Source organism: Cygnus atratus, chromosome 25 (assembly GCF_013377495.2).
Source record: "Cygnus atratus isolate AKBS03 ecotype Queensland, Australia chromosome 25, CAtr_DNAZoo_HiC_assembly, whole genome shotgun sequence".
Taxonomy (NCBI): Eukaryota; Metazoa; Chordata; class Aves; order Anseriformes; family Anatidae; genus Cygnus; species Cygnus atratus.
The window spans coordinates 4,490,170-4,512,592 of record NC_066386.1 but is presented as its reverse complement, the minus strand read 5'-3'; the positions used below and the strand labels follow the sequence as shown (position 1 = coordinate 4,512,592).

Here is a 22,423-nt window from a genome sequence, read left to right as displayed (position 1 = left end):
CGAGGAAGCAGAGCCTCAGGAAAGGGTTTTGGGTGCAGCAGGCACCCAGCCACACACGAGCCAGCAGCGCGCCCTTGCAGCAAAGGCAGCCAAGGGCCTGCGGAGCTGGGGGGGTCAGGGGGTGCCCCGCAGTGAGTGGGGCCGGGCAGGTGGGGCAGGGGCGAGGCGGGGGCACAGCCACAGCCGGAGGCACGTGGGGGCGCTGCCGGTGCTTGGAAGTCCCCTTGCAGGGCCTGGAGTTAAACAGCACGGGCCCGAGGGAGCATCGGAACAGCCACGTTGGGTTTCCTCCGTTTTCTGCAGAGGTCACGTTTCAGGAGCTTGTTGTACAGGCTTTGTCCCAAGCCCAAATGCAGCATCTCTGGCGCTGAGATGACGTCCTGGCAATGCAACAAATGTCTGTGCTGGACACTGCCTCTAGTGACACCTTTTGGAACCTTGGATCTTGCCAAAGGACTGAGTCGTTGAGGAGTTTGCTGCACTAGTCAGCGCTGTTGAAGGTCTGCCCTTGGAGCAGGATTCACTCCTGTGTGTGTGTGCAGAGGTGCTGACTGCTGAGCAGAGGGCTGTGGTGGGGCGTCCTTCCCTGCCAGAGGGAGAGTGTGGCTCTCCTGAGGGGGTTGGGTGGAGGGGGGGGAGGCAATCCCATCTGCATTGACAGCAGAGCTGGGTGCAGGCCTCTGTGTCTGGCCGGGTTCAGGATGGCAGGGGGAGGCCACTGGGGACACTTGCCCCTTGCTGGGGCTGCCCACCTGCCAGAAGGGGCAAAAAGAGGGAAGCACGCGGTGGCCATGTTGGTGTCCTTTTGCCTTACCGCTGACCAAGTGAAATGTCCCAGCCTTCACAGGCCTGCAGCTGTGAGCTAACGGCACAAGTGTGAAGCTCACGGTGCTGGAAAACCTGTGACTGGCAATGGGGAACCTGGGGCACAGCAAAGATTGGCCGGATTCCTTTCTGACTGCTTTAACCACTGGTCCATCCCCCTCTTCAGAGCCTTGCTGTGGCAGAGGTGTGCCCCAAGGAGCAGCAGGGGGAGAGCTTTGCTCCACGCTCTGTGCTGAGGTTCAGAGGCTGCTTTGAGCTGGCAGAGGGGGAAGTGAACTCGCAAGCTTGAGCTCCCTCTTTCCAGGCACTCCGTGGGCACCCTGTGAAGGCAAGAGCGTGACATGGTCCTCCTTTTTCTGGCAGCCTTGATGGCACTGTCAGACTTTGGTGAGATGTGACATTCAGGAGGGCAAGCCAGGGGCAAGATGGCATCCCCTCATTTCTGGAGGGGGGAAATTGGAGTCCTGCCTCCCTGGAAGAACTGCAAGTGTTTTCTGTAGGGAGAGCAGGGGCTGAAGACCAGTACAGGAGACGGTCTGAAAGATGTCAGGGGCAATGAGTGTACAGGGATGAATGAGCATCTGCACGTTTCCTTTGCAGATGCCTAGCATTCTTACATGCATTGTTGATAGGTATGTATGGACTCAAAGCCTGGTGAGGTACTGCTAAGAAGTCGGTAAGCTGACAGACTTGGGTATGGGAATTAAGCAGCATCTGCAGAAAGAAGAGTGCATGTGTACTTAGCTCAGCATTTTACAGCCCGTGAAAAGGGAGATGGAGAGAGGAGACAGTGAGCAAGTTGGTGAAATGAGAGACAGAGGAGAGAGAAGGGGAGAACAGATAGACCTTCAAGCAGTGCTGAAATGCTGTTCTGTCTTTGCAGGTCATGCACAGGACTCTGTGCTGCAGTTTGCGCAAGAAACTGCCATCCAGGTGGGACACAACGCTACTCTGCACTGCAATTTCTCCACCAGCAGCTCTGCTCCCTACATCTTCTGGTATCAGCAGCGCCTGACCCAGTCCCCTCAGTTCTTGCTGCAGGTGAGCAAGTTCAAGCCTCATGTGCATTCCGGGAGGATCTCCTCTGTGCTCTCCATGGAGAACTCCCAGGTGCTTCTCCACGTGCAAGATGCCAAGCTCCAGGACAGCGCTGTCTACCTGTGTGCACTGAACCCACACTGGTGCCTGCAGCATGCAGCTTTATACAGGAAGGTGCGGGTGCTGTGAGGAGCAGCTCCCTCTCATCACAGTTTGCATGGAGCTCTGAGCTGAGCCTGCCCAGCAAGGACACGTGGGGCTTGTGGTGAGCCAGGTGTGAGTGGCAGCCCCTGCTCCTGATGCCTGGCAGTGTGGTTAGCATAACCAACAGTAAGGCAAATATCCATAATGTGGAAGGGGGCTGTTAATGTGCACCCCTGCCCCCTTGTCTCTCCCTCGCACTGGCCCCAGCATGTGGAGACACCCACCATTGTGGTGAGAAAGGGCATTAGTGTTATCCATCTAGTAATTCAACTAGTAATTTATTTGTAGTAAGCTTTAGGATTCTGTAGTAATTTTTAGTATTTCTTTTTAGTAATTTCTTATGTAATAATAAATCTCTAGTTATAACCACAACCTGTGGCCAGTCCTCCTTCTGCCAAGGATCCCTAAAGAACCTGCCAGTGCTCTGTAGTTTTGGGAGACAGACCTGGGTGTAGTCAGCAGGATCCTTCTGTTAGAATAATGAATGGTTCCCTTGATAAATGGGCCACACTGGGGAAGGGTTTTCTTGGAAATGGATGGCAAGATGCAAAGCAGGAATGGCTAAGGCCAATACACCACAATCCAAATGCCTCAGGGAATGAATTTAATAAATGCAAAGATGCGTGTATGGTAAGGAAAGACAAAAGTAAGGAAGGAGTGTGCTGGTTGTTAGCTGCAACGTGGAAAATTGAGAAGGAATGGGCGGAAGTTTAGAGGAAGAAAACAGAAGGTTGAAAAGGGAATATTCAGCCAAAGATACAGATGTTTTGGCTGTTGCAGAGCAGTGCTTAGACGAAGTCGAGGACTTTTCAGCTTCTCACACTACCCTCCACCAAGGAGGCTGGAGGTGCAGATGAAGGTGGGAGGAGACACAACCAGGGAAAAAGTCCAGTTTCCAGATTTTCTGGAACATGAAAAATTCAAACTAGAAATTGTGACTTTAACTGCTTTTCTTGAGGGTGGATTGTGAATGTAGATGGATGCCAGCAAGAGTGGCCTTCCAGTACTGATTAAAATACCGTTAGTTGGAGGTAACACAAGAAAGAAAAAGGGAATAGCATAGGCAAAGTTTTTTTCTGATGCTGGGAACCCTGAGTTATGGAGCTGTACTGGGACTGCCTGGGACAGAATTAACGTTCCCCACAGCAGCCCCTAGAGTGCTGTGCTCTGCACTTGGAGCTAGAACTCCACTGCCATCACACCAATGTTTGGGCAATTATGGAGCAGTGCTGGCAGAGAATCGAGATTCTCTCCAAGCCCCACAGAGTCAGGAAGTGGGGCGATGTGCAAGAGGAGGGAGGAGACATCACCAGGGCAGCTGACCTAAACCAGCCAAGGGGATATTCCATGCCATGTGATGTCACACTCAGCAATTAAAGTTGGGAAAGGGGAAGGAAAGGGGGAGCTCTCATTATGAAGACATCTGTCCTCCCAAACGACCGCTATGAGTATTGAGGCCCTGCTTCCCAGGAGATGGCCAAACATCACTTTTTGAGGGGAAGTAGAGAATAATTTTCTTTTCTCTCTGTGCTTCCGTGGGGCCCTTGCTTATTTTTCTCTCTTACTTTTCCCTTATATCAAATTTCTTTCTTCTCCCCTTGTTCTTCTGAGCAGGGGGAGTGAGAGAGAAAGGTTGCGGTGGAGTTCACCAAAGGAACATAAGACAGACCACTTGTCAGGGCAAGGCACACGCTGCAGATCCTGCTCCTGCTGAGATTCACTGGCATTCTTATCTTTGGAGATTTTCTGGGATTTTGTGTGATTCTTCTTAGAAATGGACAACTCTGTTCATCAAACAACACGTTGCTTCACTCCTACAGACTCGCCACATGTTCACTACCATGTGCCAAAGGATGTGGACAGCACAGCGCTGGGCAGCACAGCAGAGCTCTGTGGCTCCTCAGGTGAGCTGCCATGCAGATCCCAAACTTCTCCATGAAGAATCTCCTTCTGTTTCGGGCCACCACAGGCAGTGAAGTGGATTCACTGCTTCGTGCGGTAAATTTTTTTGGAGAGAGGGAGAAAGTTCACACTGCCTGGGGGGTATGAAAGGAACAGTTGGGGTCTGCCGGGCTTGGAGAGCTGTCAGAGAGTTCCATGTTTGAGGTGTGCTGAGGGAGGTATGGGGGAAGACAACACAACTAGCCAGGTGCTGCCAAGCCAGTCAAGGTGTTAGGGGTGGTGATAGAGGGGGCCCGAGCATCAGGGAAGCAGAGACTGCCAGGGCTGTGACCGTGGGTGGGTGCCCCCTGTGGCCCATCAGTGTGAGTGCATGTGACCCACTGAACCCACATCCTTTTCCCTGCTGACTCCCCACCCTTTACCCTATGGAACAGGTGGTCCTTGTCCCCTCTGGGCTTGTGGCATCCCACACCCCGCTGGAGCCCCGTTCCTCTTGCAAAAGCTACGTTATCCCACCAGAACAGGACACAGCCAGAAACCCTGGGCTGCTGCGTAGCATGGTTCCTCCCTTCTTTCTGGGGATGTGGGAGAGAAATCGAGGCGTCTTCTCCTCACACAGGAAATAGGAACATCCTCATGGAGCAGAGGACCCCAGGGTAAAAAGAACAAGCTCAGTGGGGAAGACTGCCCTGACATCAGCCATGGCCAAGCAGTGCGTGTGCAGAAGAGAAGGCAGTTGTAGCTGGGGAGGTGAGGACCCCTCTGGGAGAGGAGACGAGAGCAGCCCCTTCCCATGATGTGGCCCCCAGAGTTCCCAGGACCCCTGACTGTGACAATCCTCAATGGTTGCTCCTGCTGGAGGAGGGAGAAACCCCAGGGAGCATTTGGGGCACAGTCAGACCAGAACATTTCTCGTCACTGAATCTCCCCTTGTTCCCCCAGCAGAGTCATTTCCGGCAGCTCTGTTCTTTCGGGGCTGGGAGGTGCTTTGCTGACTCTCTCTCCCTCAGCAAACAGGAGGGTCGATCTCAGCATGCACCGCGGGTATCTCGTCCTCACTGCCTTCCTGGGGCAACTGCTGGGTAAGTGCTGGCTTTTAATCAAGACATAAATCTTCTTTCCCCAGGAAGCCCTCATCAGCCTTACCAGGTTTATGTGGGGACCAACTCTTGAATCACAGGGAAAATGTTGTTAAGTGTTGGCTCCCATTTCTGGCTCTTGGACTGGTTCCTTCAAGATGCTGTTATTCTTTGAAATTTGGAAATAGGAGATGCAGAATAGATCTCTCCTGCTTCTCTCGTCCTTTCATTTCATCTTTTTTCTGCCTCTCTCTTCTGGTCCACCTACTGTCACCAGAGGAGATTTCATCAGTCTCTGCAGTCCCTCATTTCTCCCTTTCCTATAGAAACAGCCGGAGTGTGTCCAGGTGGATACAGGGACATTAAAGCTCTCCTCCCATGGACATTACCAGGGTGTCCAGTCTGTCTTCTGCCTGATGTGTTCCTGCCATGGTCTCCAATGTCCTCCTGCTTGTCTGCACAGCCAGGGCTCCCTCCTGCCACCACTCACCTCAGCTTTGTGTGTACTGTTGAGCCTTGGAACCCCCCTGAGATGACAGGGATGAGGAAGCAGGTTGAACCTCTTCCCAGTAGCTGCATGGGTGCCTCAACCTGCTGGAGGATGCTGGACCCAGCACACAAAGCCAGGCATGACAGGCTGTGCCCTGGTCCTCTGGGTGGAAGGAGAGCAGGCAGGAGGAGCAGGCACACAGCACAGCTCTCACAGGGTCCACTCTGGCCAGAGAGCTCTGAGCTCTGTCCCCAAAACACCTTGCTGTGCCCCAGCCTTGGGACCTTTCAGCCCAGTAAAGGACAGGGAGACTTATCTCCCACAGGTCTGAATTCACTCCTGTTTGGCTGCCTGGAGATTTCCCCACAGAGCTGCTGACCTTCTCTTTCTTCCAGAAACCATGGGGCAGGTGTCCGTCACCCAGCAAGAAGGACAAGTCACCGTGGAGCAGGGAAACACCTTCCAGACCAATTGCACATACCAGAGCTCCAACTTCTTTAGTGCGTTGTTCTGGTACCAGCAGAAGAAGGGACAAGCCCCTCAGCTGATTTCTTCTCAAGCAGGAAAGGGCACCAAGCAGAAGGACCGTTTCACCACGGAGCTGAACACTGATGGGAAACACAGTGTTCTGCGGCTGAAGGAAGTTGAGCTCTCTGACAGCGCCTTGTACCTCTGTGCTGTGAGTGACACCTTGGTGCAGGGAGCTGCCCTGGCTGAGCAACAACCCCGGATGGGGAGGGGATGTGTCTGTGCAAGGCAGAGCTCTGGGATGAGGCCCTCAGCTCTCCCCTGGCTGCGCTGCTTCCCCTGTGCACTCCCAGATCTGACAGCCAGATCCTCTTTCCCAAAGGGGCTGGTGTCTGTGGCTGTGCAGAGAGGGCTGACCCTGGCTGGCTGACCTGGACCGCAGGGCTCTACTTTCCTCCCTTCGCGGTCTGACAGAATAGGGCAGAGCCTGCTGGGAAATAAGACTCCCCTGGGGGATTGCTCTCAGCCCCTCAGCCCCAGGGTGAGTAAATTCCTGCCAGCCCATGATAAAGTAGCTTGCTTCGAGCCCTGGCCAGCCTAGCCCAGAGACCCCTAGAAGTAGTTCTGACAGAGATTTGCAGGGTTCTTCTCTCTCTTCAGTGAGTCAGTCAATAAACTGGATTTGCATCCCAGCCACCAGGTTATCTCCAGACCTTCAGCCAGTTCCTGTCCAAAGCCTGTGCCTAAGGGACAGAACAAACAGAGCAGCCCTTAGTGCCAAAGGCCCAAGAGCTCTCCATGGGCAGCACCAGGCTCAGCCTTGTCTCAGCAGGGGTCTGATCTACCCCCGGGATCATTGCCCCAAGGATTCTCTGGACACATTGAACACCTCTGCAGGAACAATGCCTTCCCTCCTGTTCTTGCCTGGGAACATGGCTGGAGCTGATCTAACAGCTGTTAAATTCCAGGTTGAGAAACGAAATGATGCAATTAATATTGGAAAAAAAAATATTCCATTAAGGAAAACATTTAAAACTTCTTTCTCATCATCTCCTTCTGAGCATTCCGCAAACCTGTTCAGAAAAAGCTGAACTGGGAAATGTAGAGAATAAAAATACTTCTAAAATTTCATTTATTTTTTGTTTCTTTTGCAACATTCTGAAGCTTAATTTCTCTTCACTTTGATTGAAAAAAAAATCACTGGGTTGATACTGATGATAGTGTAGAGCAGTATTTCTGTTGTCTGGCTGGAATTTTTATGAGTTGGGAGCTTCTTTTACACAGAAAATTACTGTACATGATACAGCCCCGTGGGACACGAAGAAATCTTTCACTAGCAATGAAAAAAAACAATATTTCTTTTCAAAGATGAAATAAGAAATAAAAATAAAACGCTAATATTTCTAATGAAAGACTGTAATTTGTAGCTCACTTCCAGGAGGGTCATGAAGTGAAGAGTGGGTGGATGGATGCCTGGAGAAGGATGTTTGTATGGCTGTCTCTATGGAAGTAGAGTGTGAGGGAGAGAGGGCAGATGGAGGGAAAATGAGAGATCAAGAGAGGCCATGAGAGGCAAGGAAGAGGCTTTTTGTTGATGTTTTCTGCTGCTCTTATTACAACCTGAAACCTCAGTCTGACATCATCCCCTTCTGAAACCTTAGAGCCATGGCAAAGGAGAACAGGACCTTTGGGACTGAATTCATTCTTCTGAGCTTAACAGACCATCCCGGCTGGCACATCATCCTCTTTGTCATTACCTTCTCCTCATCTCTCTGAAGGCTATGGGGAATGGCCCCCCTTTGTCACTGTGGGGAGTGACCAGCCCCTGAGTAGCCCAATGCACTTTTTCCTCAGCCCGCTCACCTTCTTGGAGAACTTGTACTCCACCACCATTGCTCCCCAAACACTGGAGACTTTCCATGTCATCAGGTGAACCATTTGTGTTTCCAGCTGCCTGGCATAGACATTTTTTCCCCTTCTCCAGGGTATCACCGAGTTTCTCATCTTCACAATGTTGCTCTCTGATTGCCACGCACGAGGCATTGCATTACGCCTCAGTCATGAGAAAGAAACTCTGCTTCCTGCTCTCCTTCGGAGCATGGGTGCGGAGGGAGTACCAGGAACACCATTGTCCATTTCTGCTCTGATGCTGGGCCTCTTCTGAGCCTGACCTGCGGGGCTATAATGTTGAGCAAGATCCTTGACTGTATCCAAACACTTTCCCTGTTCCCTTGTCTTTCACTCACCGTAAGGCATTTCCTGCTTATTCCTCCCACCCCATCACAGTTCCCATTCTCTGAGGACGTTTCTGTCGATATATATATTCTTTACTAAGCAGTGCATGGCAAGTGAATTCGGACAACACTCTCAGACCTGTGGTTTCATTTGCAGGTAATCCTGCGTGAAGCTAGAGGAGATGGACTTGATGATCCTTGTTTGTCTGTTCTAACTTAGGATATCCTAGAGTTCTGTTATTCTGTGGTTTTCAGAGACAATGAGATGCTATGTGGACAATGTCTTTTTAAAATGTTGGTCTTGTTCTCCTCAGTTAACTTATGCTGCAGGCTGGGAATAGGAAAGATGGAATCAACAATTTGACCTGTTCTCTAGAAGGATTTTGTCGTTTCCAAGACAAAGGTGAATCTCCAAATTGTGAGTGTGCTCCTCCATCTCAGATTTCAGTGTTAGCCAGGAGATAATTCTGGCTCAGGAGCACCTATTGATTATTGCTCTAACCCAGGCAATAGATGTGTTATGTGTAGAAGGGCTCGGTCCCAGGGTGAGAGCTAAGGCTGGGGCGCAGGCTAAGGCCAGACCCCAGAGAGGCCTGGCTAAAGGCTCCATCCAGTGATGGATCTGCACCATCTAGGAGGCTGGCCAGGCCAGGCTGAAAAGATTAGGTGAGGCCAGGCACAGGCACACATGCAGCAGAGCTGGGGCAGGGCTATGCTAGGCCTGAGCTTGTGCAGAGACCCTGGGTGAGGGGTCAGGCCAGAGCTGGGAGCCGTGGTTATCGTGGGCTTGGTTCTGATGCTTGTTGCCCTTGCGCTGCCACCTGAGCCAGCACTGCCTCCCAGAGAACCTGGCCTGTGGGGAGGTCCCCCCATCCTCACACCATGGAGCAATAGCCCCATCCTCCATCCTGGTCCCGTGGCACTGGCAGCATGTACAGTCTGTGTGAAAGCAAAGTACTCCCATACCAAAGGGCCCCGAGGTGTGTGCAGATGTGGGAAGGCCCTGGCCTGGGTGTGGGGAGCAGCGGTGCTGCATGGAGCACAAGGGCCACTTCATCCTCACGGCTCTGGGAATGACAGAGAAGCGTGGTGCCTGAGAGAAGATCCCCCAGTGTGTGCCTGTGGTTGGGCCAGTGCATACCCTGTGCCATTCAGGGCCCAAACACAGATCCTGCTGAGTGCACAATCAGGTCCCATTCTCACGGCTATGTCTCAGCGGAGACTGTGGGATATCTGCACCCACAGAATGTCTTTTCTGCAGCATGGTGGGGCCACCTATGGGGCCGCTGAGTTCCAGGGCCTGATGAAAGCTGATCCATGCTTGGGGAAAAGAAAGCTAGGCCGAGCAGCCATGAGGGCATGTTTGGGCATCAGTCCCTGTCCTGGGCCTGCCTTCATAAAAAAGGAGTTGGGTTCACAGGGACTGGGGGCTCCAGTGTGTGGCCTGATGTGACTGGTAGCAGTACGAACTTGTGGATCCCCTCAGCCCTACGCATCTTGGCAACAGCTGGGCCATGCCAGATGCTGTGCTGAAGGGTGATAGGGATGCACAGGGAAGCTCTACCTGCTTTCCATGCGCAGACATGATGCCCATGATCAGGTGGTGGAGGAAAGGTGAAGGTGGAGTAGAGACAGAGGGCCATCCCCAAGACAATTAACCATTCCCAGTTTCTGCAATCCTTTGGGACCATCTTTGGCTGAGCCTCCATCCCCAGCACAGCTCCACCCAAAGCAAGAGGAACACTCTTCCCCAAGAGCTGGGGCCTCCAATGTCAACAGCACTTGTCTAGGCGGAGACGTCACAAGTCAAGGACTGGTATCCATTGGCTGTGGAAGAACTAGGCATGTCTTCCTCAGCTTCAACAGACAGTGCCTGAAAGATGAATTGCTACAGTACGTCCCACCCTCCAGTGCCTAGGGGAATGAGGCAGTGCCCCCAGCCTGTTCCCACTAAGGAATGGTTTTCTCCCGTGGCCATCTGTATGCAGAGGAAAAGACCACACAGGGACACACTCAGGGTTGCTGCAAATGTTTATCAACTCTCAGGAGGGAAATGAGTTGACCCCAAGAGGAGGCCCCGAGATCGTAGCACAGCAGGAGCAGACAAAAATCTGTTCAGCTTTTCCAATGGCAGACTTGAAACACGGCATCAATCGACCTGGCCCACAAGGGGAGAGGGGCTAGCAGGTCACTCCAGGCTGGTTTCTGGGGGCCTCACGGAAAGCAGAGGGCAAGAAAGAAAAGAAAGAAAAAGAGTGTGTGGAAAACAGGATAGGTGTACATCGGTCATGTAGTCATAGAATCCAGGCTGGCCCCTTCCTGTCTGTCTTTACAGGACAAGCCAGAGATGGTCAGGTCCTCTTAGAACAACAGCACGAGGTCTGTTCTTCCATTCATTTTTGTCCAGCAGCATGTTCTGAGTTCCTGAGGTCCTGGTCTGGGGCACTGGCTGGCATCTTTAGCAGGGGCGGCACCTGCTGCCACAGTAGCGGCTGGTAATACAGGAGAGGTCACAGCACCCGGAGTTGATGGGGACTCCGTCACAGCTGAGGATGCTGCCAACGGCGGCGGAGGTAGAGGATCCCACAGCAGTATTCTGCGGGAAGGAGCTGAGGATGGGGCCAGGCAGGGTCACCACCACAGGAGAGGGCTGGATGACGATGGTGGAGTTCTGGCACTGCCTGACACAGGGCTCATTGCAGCTGCTGGCCAGCGGGGTCGGGCCGCAGGGCTGGCATGGCCGGCACTGGTCGTAGCAGGACATGTCTGGGGGCAGGAGGTGCACCTGGGAGAGAGGGCAGGGAGGAAGCAGAACATGGGCATGCATGAGGAACAGCCTGTCACCATACCCTGAGGGAACCAAGGCACAGGCAGTGCTGTGAGCTGGAGGCTGTGCAGGGATGTGCCAGGGCTTCTTGGCCTCATCCTGCCAGAGCCCAAAAAGAAGCACCAGAGCCTGGCTATACTCTAGGCTCCTGCCCAGGAGCCATCATACTAAAGGCCCAGTCTTCCTCCATGACAAACCTTCTACCCCTTGACTCTCCCACAACCAGCAGCTCCAAGATTTGGCATGGAACACAGCTGATAGCAGCTGAAAGGTCCATGGAACTGAGTCCTGCTTTTGGAGAATGAGGGGGACAAGGAGGGGCTTCACACTCACCTTGTTCCCAAGGAGAAGAAGGCCAGAGAAGTGGATGACAGAGCACGGAGATGGGCTGGCTTTTATAGTGCGCCTTAGCTGCCCCATGTCCAGAGGCATCCCTTGAAGCAGGGACTACTTTCTGACAAGCTACTCGTGCATGCAAAACATCCCACCTAATGATATGGGATGTGTGTTGCCTTCCTGTGATGCTGTTTTTCATTTCCTGCTTTATGCCCTTTCCCCAGAGAAGGCAACTTCTGAGTGGCAGGTAGGGAGGCCCAAGTATTTCCAGGCAACACCAGTCAGTGTGGGCAGAAGACTCAGCTCACATGCTGGAAGAGTCCAGGAAAGGCAAATGAGGTCAGCTTGCATGACTCCCTAGGGGCTCTCTGGGGCCGTTTTGGCTACAGGTGACCCAGCTCCTGGCTGTGACCCTACCCCTCCTGACACCGCCCTCAGGGAAAACCTGCTGGCCTGTTTTGCCTCCTCCTGCTCTGACCCAGGGATGTCTGAATTGGGGGGAGAGGTTGTGCAGGGCCCTTTCTGGATCACAAAAGAAAGGCCAAACAGGACGTTGTCTGTTTTAGTTAGAAGGAATAAGAAGATGAATGTAGACAGAAAGTAAACCTTTCATGGGCAGGTGACCCTGCCTTTTACAAGCATCGGACAGAGCCGGGTGGGTTTTCCCAAGACACACAGTGCAGATCCTGTCCATAGAGAATTCCTTCTTCACTCCCATAACTTCATGCCTCTCAGTTATTTAAAAAAATAAAAAAATAAAACTGTACACCTCCCCCTTACATGATGCAAGCTTCTTTCTGTCATGACACCCACCGGTGATAAGTAGAGGCACTCCAGCACTTTCCCTTACCACTGCTACTCAGGCTAACAAATGGGATTCTCAGGCCTCAAGTGCAAGGCCCAAGAAAGCTGACGTTGTCTTGTCAAGAGCCCTAGCTCCAGTGCCTTCTGCAAGGCTCCCAGTCCACCTCCCCCCTCCACCACGTCAAACCATGTACTTTGACCAAATGCTGTCCAGAATCTTTGCTGCACACTGTGTCACATTCATGCATATGTTCCTCTCTTGTGGGCACTTGCCTGTACTGGGGCTGCCTGGGACACAGTTAATGTTCCCCACAGCAGCCCCTAGATTGCTGTGCTCTGCGCTTGGAGCTAGAACAGCATTGCCATCACACCAACGTTGGGGCTATAGTGGAGCAGTGCTGGCACAGCATCAAGACTTTCTCTAGCCCCCCAAAGCCAGGAGGTAGGGGGTGGGCAAGAGGTGGGGAGGGGACATCACCAGGGCAGCTGACCTAAACCAACCAAAGGGATATTCTGTACTCGAACACTCAGCAGTAAAGATGTGATAGGGGAAGGAAAACCAGGGGCGGGCATATTGAGTCTGTGCTTCCAAACACATGGACAAACATTACTTGCTGATGCGAAGTGGAGAATAAATTTGTCTCAATTTGTTTCCAAATGGCCTTTGCTCATTTTTTTTCTTTTCTTTTTCCTTCTTTTTTTTTCCTTTAATTATGTTATCCCTATGTCAACTTTTAAGCCCTTTAGCTTAAATCACATTCTCTCCCCACAGCTTCCTTTCAGCAGGGGGTGTGAGAGAGCTGTGTGGTGGACTTTAGCTGGCCATCAGTGTGAAACTACGACAGCCTGTGTGCTGGATTTGTGCAAGTGTCTGTGGGTGCAGTTTTGCATGATTCCACGCAGGTGTGCATGAGCAGGTGTGTGTCTGTGAGAACTGTGTGGCCCCCCTCACAAGAAAATGGGCTGGTCACCACAGGGCATTCTCCACTGCTCTGTCCATGAGCTCCAGAGAGCAGCCAGGGCAAGAAGGAACCTGAGAACAGCTGAGCAATCACAGAACAAACCCAGCCCAGAAGTGCCCACAGCACACATGCTGAGATGCGGCCTTCTGTATCTGTAGCCCACTGCCTCCCGACCCTAGGAAGTTCACTGCCAATTTCAGTCCCCAATAAGGATGGGCCCACAACAGTTTGGATCCTTACTTCAATTCTGTAACACAAGATTCAGAGTGTAAGAGCATGGTGGCAGTCACCCCTCCCTGCCTGTCCAGACCAGGACACAGCTGCACTCCCCATGGCTAGAGAGTTCATAAGGATGGTGTTAGCTTTATGTACAGGGAGACAGGCTGAGAAATCCTGCCCTCTTCGAGCAGGCCCAGCCCTACGGAGATCTGCTGCCGGTGCGGTGTCAGTGGTGTCTGGGGTGGGACAGAGGTCCCCCATGGGGAAATCAATGCCACACATACTTCTGTGACTCATGGGCCTGGAGCTGAGTCATGCAGGGGCTGAAACCTTGGGCAGAAGTGGCATTGAACCAGAGGAACATGGGTCCTATTTACCCTGAAGGCGGTCAAGTCCTGGAGCACATTGCCAAAGAGATGCTATGGGAGCTCCATCCTTGGAAGAGTTCAGACTTTGCCTGGACTTGATCCTGAGCAACCTGATCTGATGAGACCTGCTCTGAAAACAGGGTTGGACTACGTGCGTGCTGGAGGTGCAGCCTGTGATCCTCTGGAGGGTTTCTCAGATGACCTCTCATTCGGACTGCTCAGGAAGCATGGGGCAACATGCACAGTCACCACATCTCAGCCTTGGAGGGATGCTGTTGACAGATCACTCTTTCTGTTAATTCCCACTGTGACCCTTGATCACATACCGATATCATTCATGACATCAAAAGCAGGTGAAGGGAACAGCACTCATGCACACTGCTGCTCATGTAGAAAGATGCATGAACTCATGGGTGCACTCACAGACACTCCTGGATGCATACTGAAGTATATTTGGGCACACACAGACAGGTACGTGTGCACACAGCGAAGAAAGCAAATGCTGCTCTCCTGAACTCCAGGGTTCTGATCTGACTTTCTCCTGTCTCTGAAGGAACATCCTGGCTTGCTGAGGCCCTGCTGTGTTTTTCCTCCAGAAGATATCGAGTGGTGGAAGACCATGAATCCTGAGCAGCAACTCCATCTCCTCCTTCCTCCTGCCCCTGGTATCTTCCCACAGGGGTGAGGGGAAGGTCTACAGAGTGGTTTCTTTTGTTGCTGCTGGGTTTGTCTGAGAGCTGAGAGCTACTGCTCTTCATTCTGGACTCAGCCAGCTACCTCTTGATCCAGACTGGGAATACACTCATAATACCAGAAACCACAGGTGCCACTGCCAGGAAGATCAATTTACTTTTCCAGCTGTGTGCTCTGGCTCCTCTTCCTCCACCAGTGGGCCTAAACTGCGATGTCCTCTTCACACTCATGACCTATGACCAAGCTGTGTGCGTCTACCACCCACTGCAGTACTCCAGTCTGGTGGGAGTCCTGTGGGCTGAGCTCCTGCTCCCCTCCTTGGCACAAGTGGCGCTCACTCTTTGTTTGCCCTGCTCTGGCCCTACACAATCACAGCTTCTTCTGGGACTTGCTATCTGTCATGCAGCTGGCTTCTGCAGAGAGCTTCTGGACTGGTGTGCTCCTTGACTACAACAGCACCACCAGTTTTCCTGTCCTCCTTGAGCTCCTGCAGGGTGCTCCTGGTCTCCCTCTGAATGTAGTCATGTGAGGAGACACAAGACACTGTCTGCTAACTCTCATTTGCCTGCACTTGTATCATGCCAAGGGCTACATTCCCTCCTCTAAACAAAACCCATTCCCAATGTCTCCCTCAACAAAGCGGTGTCCATCTTCTCCAGGGCTGTGATGCCCCTGCTCCATGCACCAATCTACAGCCTAAGGACCGAAAAGGTAAAGGAAGCCATGGGAAACCTGAGAAACAGAGGGAGGTTGTTTGTTTGTTTCCTCTGCTGTGTTCTCTGTCTCTGCTTTCAGGGCCATGCCGTTTTCTCTACTCTCTTCCACAATGGAGGTCTTGGGGAAGCTGCCATCACTGCTTCCACAGCAGCCCTTATTTTCTTTCTTACCTTTCAGCTACTCCCTCCTTGTTTCCTACCCTAGAAGCAGCCCTTCAGCACTTGCGAGGGGGGCAGAGAGAAAGAACAAAAGGAAGCTGGAAACAACACACAGGGATACAAACCTGACTGACAGATGACGAGGGAGGCAGTGAGGAGACCAAATGTGGGCAGTCACACCACTTGGGGGGTGTACACGGGGCTGTGGATATGTTTATGCCACTGAGGTTCTAAGATCGGGGACCTTGTCAATTGGGATGCTAAGAAAAGAGGAGGCATTCAACAAGCATACAGAGACCGAGACCAGAGAAAACAAACACAGAGGCAATGACAAGAGACAAACCTCACCATTCACTCCAGTTGTTGGCCTATCAAGAAACCACAGGTGCCACTGCCAGGAAGATCAGCCTGGGCCTTGCACCTCCTATAGCTGTGGGCCAGGACACAGGCTGGGATGGGTGCAGGACAGACCTATACAACCCCATGAGGGGACGTGCAGGGAAACGGGAGCCAGGAGGAGCACACGAGGGCAGACAGCGCAGGGTGTAAAAGGGGCTGCTCCATGCACTTGTGTGGCTGGGCCCTGCATCTGAGCACTGTTGTCTGTCCTGTCCTCTTCTGGAATCTGTCCTTACCTCTGCATAATCTCGCTTTGTCCTGTGTGCACATGTGCTGCAAGGAGAAAGTGCCAGCTCCTTGTGGAGCAGCGGGAGTGGATTTGGTGCCAGGTGCTGCAGTCAAATGGAGTTAGGCCACGCCTGGCCTGTGCTCTCAGCTGCTGGAGCCAGGAGGTTCCTGGTGCAGCTCCTGGAGCAGGGGAAGGGGGTCTCAGACTCTGCTTGCCCATCTTGCTGGGCATACTGCAGGTAGGCAGCTGCTTTGCCACTCCCTCTCCTTTTCCCTCACCTCCCCTCTGCTTCCCTCCTCTTCTTCCCCTCCCCTCGTCCGTGCCGAAGGAGCTGCCTCAGCCTCTCCCCGCACTCGCCTCCGCGTCCCGGGCTGGGCTGCAGGACGGGCAGAGCCCCGCTGGCAGCAGCCCAAGCCCTGCCCGCCCACAGGCGCCCAGCACTCGCAGCCCGGGCCAGCCCCCGAGCGGCCCCGGGGCGGAGCTGGCGGCGCCGGGCGGCGGCGGGGAGGAGGCGCCGCGGGCGGAGCAGAGCCGGGGCTGGCGGGGGCAGCGCGGCGCGGGCGGCGGAGCGGCGGGATGCGGCAGGGCCGGGCCGCAGGGCTGGCGGGGCTGGCCGCGGTGCTCCTGGGTGCGCGGGGCTGCCGGCGGCGGGGACGGGACGGGGGCTGCGGGGGGCCGGGGCCGCCCTCGCTGCTGGCCCGCCGGCTTCTTACGGACCTCGCTCCCCTCTGTCCTCCCTCTGCAGCCATCCCGTCTGCCTCCAGCGAGCTCAGCCGGCCGTTCCCTCCCACCTTGCCTTGCTCCCTGCCTTCCTCCTCTCCTTTCAGCACACCCCCACTCATTCCTGCCTGCTTCCCTTCTCCTCCTGGCTCGGCTCGGACCCTCCTTCCAAACAGCCCTCCTCCGACCTGGTCCCCAAATAACCATTCCCGGAGAAATGCCTTTGTGTGCTTTCTTCCGAGAAAATGCTCCCATCAGCTGTCAACCGTTTTCTTCTCCCCTCTCCCCTTGTGTGATATTTTGGAGGCAGCAAAGCCCTGTTCTGAGTTTTCTCCTCCTTTTCTTCTTGGCAGTGGCTGCAGGCAGAGCCCAGGTGCAGCAGGAGCCACGGGCAGAGACCAGAGATGGCACCGGCATCAACATCACCTGCTCACACCCCAACATCCAGTCAAACGACTACATCTATTGGTACCGTCATCTCCCGGGCCGAGGCCCCGCATTCCTCGTGTGGGCTTTAACTGGGTCCCAAGATGTGACGGACCCGGCAGGGCAGCTATCGGTGGCAGCAGACCGCCGGTCCAGCGCCCTGTGGCTCGCCCAGCCCCGGCTTCGGGACGCGGCGGTGTATTACTGCGCCCTGAGAGCCACGGGGAGAGGAGCCGGGGCTGCGGCCGGGCAGGAACCGTGGCGGGCGGGGCCGGGCGTGTGTGGCGGGGGCGAGGCAGGGGCACAGCCCCCAGGGAGCGCTGCCGCTCCGCCCGCCGGGACCACCTCGCCCCGCAGCCCCGGGGGGGCACGCGCCAGCCCGGCCCCTCCAAGGCACTTCAGTTCTGCTGAAAGGGTCTGGAGCCTGGGTGCACCTGAACGGAGATGGCACCAGCCTGGCAGAGACGTGTCCAGGGAAGAGGCACTGAAACACAGCTCCTTTCTCCTGAGCCCTCCTTTTCCTCACGCTGCAACAATCACCCTCTGGTACTGCAGAATTCAGGCCTCAGCAAGGACCGTATCAGGACAGTTTGGGTCCTTGGTTTAATTCAGGGTAACAGTGTTAGGAGTGCCTCAGCGTGGCTGTCCATCGACCACCTTGGGATGTATAGGAGAAGCAGACTGCTGTGAGGCTCCTGCTAGTGCCTGTCAGTGAGGGATTTCCACCCCTGGACACTGCCAGGTCCTCCTGGGAGTCAGTGCTGGAGCCAGGCCCATCTCCTCACACCTGTCTATAAAGGCCTGCCAGCATTGTCTCAGAAATGAATCGCAGAGGGGACAGATTCCCATCCAGCCCACGTCAGGCTGGTTCTCCTGAAGGCAAAGGGGCGGCTGTTGCTCCTCCATGTATGGGATTTCACAGCAAAGGGGTTTGCTCAGCTTAGTGGGTGTCTCATTGTCCTGGTTTCAGGTAGGACAGAGTTAATTTTCCTCCTAGTAGCTGGCAGGGTGCTATGTTTTGGATTAGAATGAGAAGAGTGCTGATAACATGCTGATGTTTTAATTGTTGTAGAGCAGTGCTTACACCAAGCCAAGGACTTTTCAGCTTCTCGCTCTGTCCTGCTAGCGAGCAGGCTAGGGATGCAGCAGGAGCTGGGAGGGGACAGACACAGGACAGCTGACCCAAACTGGCCAAAGGGGTATTCCATACCATCTGACGTCATGCTGAACAATATATATAGGGGTGGCTAGCCGGGGTGGGGGGCCAGCTGCTCGGGGATAGGCTGGGCATCTGTCAACGGGTGGTGAGCAATTACATTGTGCATCACTTATTTCGTACACGTTATTACTATTAATACTATTATTATTATTATTATTACTATTATTATTATTATTATTATTCTTTTCCCTGTCTTAATAAACTGTCTTTATCTCAACTCACAGACTTCACTTTCCCGTTTCTCTCCCCCATCCTGGAGAGGGAGGGGGGAGGGTGAGCGAACGGCTGTGTGGTGTTTGGCTGCCAGCCGGGCTAAACCACAACACTCATCCAAGCTAAGCTGCCTTGTGCAAACACAGAGGCAGAATCCACCCACAGTTATAGCCCTGGCAGTGCCATACCTTCACCTGGGCTAAACTGGTTACTTTCTCTTGCAGCTGTGGCTGATTCCATTCCTCTGACACCAGGAAAGACAAAGGGTTTACCCCAGCACACCTTTGGCTCTTCTCTTTTGCCTGCATGGTTGATTCCTTCTGGACATGACAAGGCTGTACCAAGCAGGGCCATACGTGGATCTCTAAGGAAACAGCTCTGTAATCGAGCAGGGACAGGGTGCCCTGCTGATGGGAGCTGTTACAGAGGTAACCAGGCTCTAATGAGAAAGTGCAGACATCAGGGGGCTGCAAAGCACTGACAGGAAAAATGTCTGCCAGCAGTCGAACTGGGCCTGGAAACAATGGGCATCCTTGAAGTGCAGCTGGGCACCAGAGAGCTGCAAACATCCTGAAGATAGCCTCTACATAACCAAAGGAAGAAACAGAGAAACAGCCTCTTGCCTGAGGAGGAGCAAAACAAATGGTCAGGAAAAGTGGAAATGAGCATGAGGAAGTCCCTGTGAGTGCAGGTCCTGGGCAAAACTGAGGAAAGCTGCTGCATGCTTGGGGGCAAGTGGGCAGCACAGAGCAGCGTGGGGGCATGCAAACCGCTTGCTGTCTTTGCACTGACCCAGCCCATGGGGGTGCAGGGTCCTCAGGGACTGGAGATTGCCATGTATGGTCCATTATGGCTAACACCAATGCTGACTTGTGAAGGGGGTCGGCCCTGCATGTGTGCCACCACCTGGGCCCTGCCAAGTGCTGTGCTGGGGGTGGTTGGGCCTCGTGGGACACATGTTCCTGCCGCACATGCCCATGTGTGCTGGCCATAGCCCCGAGGTGGGGCAAAAGAGGGGAGATGAAGGTGGAGTAGAAGCGGTTGGGCATCCCTGCACTTAGTCCACCCATTCCCCACATGTGCCATCCATCTTCTGTCCCCACCTGCTTACCCAGCACAGCACTGTCCTGAGCAAGAGGAAGCCCGTTCCTAAGAGCCTGCAGGGTGCCCAGCCTCCACAGCCTCCCACAGACTTGTAGCTTTTCCCGTGAGGACAGCAGAGGTTGTGCTCTCTGTTTGCAGGACAGGGGGAGCTGTGGGCAGAGATGTTGCAAGGCAAGGGTAGATTGCCCCTTGCTCTGTGAAAGCCAGGGATGTCTTCTTCAGCTCCAAGGGGCAGTGCCCAAGAGAGGACCCTCTGCAGCGTGTCGCAACCTCCCATTCTTCTGGGAGAGGGGAAGAGGCTCCTTAAACACCCATCTTGTACACACCAAGGGCAAAACCATTCTCCCTGGGCAGCTCAGGAGGGCATACGCAGAGGGAAGAAACATCTACAGCCAAGGCTGGGATGCAGAAATCTTTAATGAGTGTACAGAGGAAAAGGAGGTCACTCTGAGCAGAGGCCCTTCAGTGCAGGGATCTCCAGGGCCTACCAAGAGACAGCGTCCCTAGCCCATGGCGGAGATCATGCAGGGCATGTGTCTGCTGTTACCGCAGCGGGAGGGCTGGATCTGAGGAGCTTCACAACCCAAGGGAGGAGAGGAACACAAAGCAAAGGGAGAGAAGGAGGTAGGTGGAGGGATGGAAGGAGAGACATGGGCCATGTTTTCAGAAATCTCGGGGTAGCCCCTGGTCTGGCTCCTGGTGATGTCTGCCAGAGGAGGTGAGGAAGGTCAGTCATTCTGAAAGCAAGGGCCTGAAGATTCCTCCTTCTATTGTCCAGCACCATGGTCGTGCTGGAACCCCAGGGCCATGGCCAGTGGCTTTAGCAGGGCAGGCACCTTCTGCCACAGTAGCGGCTGGAAATGCCCGAGAGGTCACAGCAGCCAGAGGTGATGGGGACTCCGTCACAGCTGAGGATGCTGCCAACGGCAGCAGAGGTGGAGGATCCCACAACGGTGTTCTGCGGGAAGGAGCTGAGGATGGGGCCGGGCAGGGTCACCACCACAGGAGAGGGCTCAATGACGACGGTGGAGTTCTGGCACTGCCTGACGCAGGGCTCGTTGCAGCTGCTGGCCAGCGGGGTCGGGCCACAGGGCCGGCATGGCAGGCACTGGTTGTAGCAGGACATGTCTGGGGCTGGAGATGCACCTGGGAGAGAGGGCAGAGAGGAAGAAGAGCACATGGGTAGATGAGGAGCAGCCCTGTTACCCAAAACAAAGGAGCCAAGATGACTGCTGAGGGTGGATGTGGAGGCTCTACCAGGAGGCTCATGGTCTTCATCGCTTTGTCCTGACAGGGCCCTTCAAAGAGCAGCCTGAACCAATGAGACAATCCCGTAGCACGTAATCCAAAAAGCTGCCTCAGCACCATGTCCCAGCCTCTCTCTACACAGAACGTTTCCCTCCACCCCTCTCCCATGGCAAGGAACTCCAAGGCCCAGCATAGCACTGAACCACCATCAGATGTGACGTCTACTGATGCAAGATCCCTTCTAGTTCAGAAGAGGAGGAGAGAGGGCTTCAGACTCACCTGGTACCCAAGGAGGATGAGGCGAGAGAATTGGATGAGAGAGCAGGGAGCTGGGCTGCCTTTTATACTGGTCCTTCATTGCCGCAGGCCCAGGGGCACCCTTGGCAGAGGTAACAATTTTCTGACAAGCTCATCTTGAATGCAAACCATCCCAACAAATGCTATGAGCTGTGTGTTGGTTTCCTGCACTGCTGCCTTTTCATTTCCAGATCTAGGCAACGGCCATTCCGCAGCGATGGTTTCTTTAGAGTGCTGGCATGAAATGTCCAAGGAGTTCTAGGGCAGGAATGCATCAGTGAGGGCAGAAGACTCACCGGAAGTGCTGGACGGGTCCCCTCTGATCATCTTCATGGCTCTCCTCTGGACCCACTCTAACAGGTCTATATGTTTCTCATGCTGGGGGCCCCAAAGCTGAACACAGCACTCCAGGTGGGGTCTCAGTGAGGCAGAGCAGAGGAAACAAAGCTTCTTTCCTTGGTTAAATACTGCCTTTGATTTAGCTCTCCTAACTTACTCATCAGACAATGTCTCTGTATTCTTTCCAGGTTACCTGTCCTTGCTCCCGCCTTCTATGGCCTTCTCTGTCATGTTTGAGTTTAGCCAGTTGCTCCATGTTCATCCATGGACGTCTCCTGGCATTTTGCCTGACTCCGTCTTTGTTGGGATGCATCGCTCCTGAGCTTTGAGGAGGTGATTCTTGAATATTAACCAGCCTTCTTGGGCCCATCTCCCCTTCAGGGCTTTGTATCATGGTACACTGCCAAGCAGATGCCTGAGCGGGCCAAAGTCTGCTCTCCAGAAGTCCAGGACATCAAGTCTGTTGTGCTTCCTCCTCGCTGTGCTCAGGATCCTCAATTCCACCATTCCACAGTCACTGCAGCCAAGGCTGCCCTTGAGCTTCACATTCCCATCAGCCCAGCTGCTATGGGAACGAGGTCCAGAATATAGCACCTCTCCTCATAGGCTCACCTTGTGCACTCACCTGAGGGCCTGGTTGCTTGTGTTCACACATCTGCTCTTGTCTTGTGACAACCTGTGTGCAGCTGGCTCTGTGTGAACGCACGTGGGTGCACAGATTTGTGCATGACTCCATGCAGGTATAGATGAGCACGTGCGTGTGTCCTTGTTTTCCCTTTATCACGAGGGAACGTGCACAGTGTCAGCACTCTCCCCTGCTGTGTGCATGATTCTGCAGGGGAGCAGGTTCCCAGAGTCAGAAGGAGCCTGAGAGCAGCTGAACGGAGATGGCACCAGCCTGGCAG

At 53.9% G+C, this 22,423-nt stretch overlaps 3 protein-coding genes and 2 gene segments (V, D, J or C); 3 read left to right on the top strand and 2 right to left on the bottom strand.

Moving 5' to 3' along the window:
- Positions 1-1,166: 1,166 nt before the first annotated feature.
- On the top strand, positions 1,167-2,052 carry LOC118258885 (T cell receptor alpha variable 36/delta variable 7-like). The segment is given in 2 exon segments: positions 1,167-1,212; positions 1,709-2,052. Coding segments are annotated over 2 exon segments (390 nt in total).
- A 2,950-nt stretch (positions 2,053-5,002) lies between these two features.
- Positions 5,003-6,436, top strand: LOC118258902 (T cell receptor alpha variable 13-1-like). The segment is given in 2 exon segments: positions 5,003-5,051; positions 5,934-6,436. Coding segments are annotated over 2 exon segments (552 nt in total).
- Positions 6,437-10,383: 3,947 nt separating this feature from the next.
- Positions 10,384-11,499, bottom strand: LOC118258858 (feather keratin Cos2-3-like). Its single transcript, XM_035567961.2, has 2 exons — positions 11,401-11,499; positions 10,384-11,025 (listed from the first exon to the last, which is right to left on the bottom strand). The coding sequence occupies exons 1-2, from the start codon at positions 11,497-11,499 to the stop codon at positions 10,699-10,701; spliced, it is 426 nt and encodes a 141-aa protein (XP_035423854.1). The 3' UTR covers positions 10,384-10,698.
- Positions 11,500-16,465: 4,966 nt separating this feature from the next.
- Positions 16,466-18,442, top strand: LOC118258865 (uncharacterized). The gene is made up of 2 exons (XM_035567970.2): positions 16,466-16,580; positions 17,026-18,442. Exons 1-2 carry the CDS (start codon positions 16,529-16,531, stop codon positions 17,703-17,705), a joined length of 732 nt encoding a protein of 243 aa, XP_035423863.1. The 5' UTR covers positions 16,466-16,528; the 3' UTR covers positions 17,706-18,442.
- A 1,996-nt stretch (positions 18,443-20,438) lies between these two features.
- On the bottom strand, positions 20,439-21,240 carry LOC118258874 (feather keratin Cos2-3-like). Its single transcript, XM_035567975.2, has 2 exons — positions 21,162-21,240; positions 20,439-20,762 (listed from the first exon to the last, which is right to left on the bottom strand). Exons 1-2 carry the CDS (start codon positions 21,238-21,240, stop codon positions 20,455-20,457), a joined length of 387 nt encoding a protein of 128 aa, XP_035423868.1. The 3' UTR covers positions 20,439-20,454.
- Positions 21,241-22,423: the final 1,183 nt, after the last annotated feature.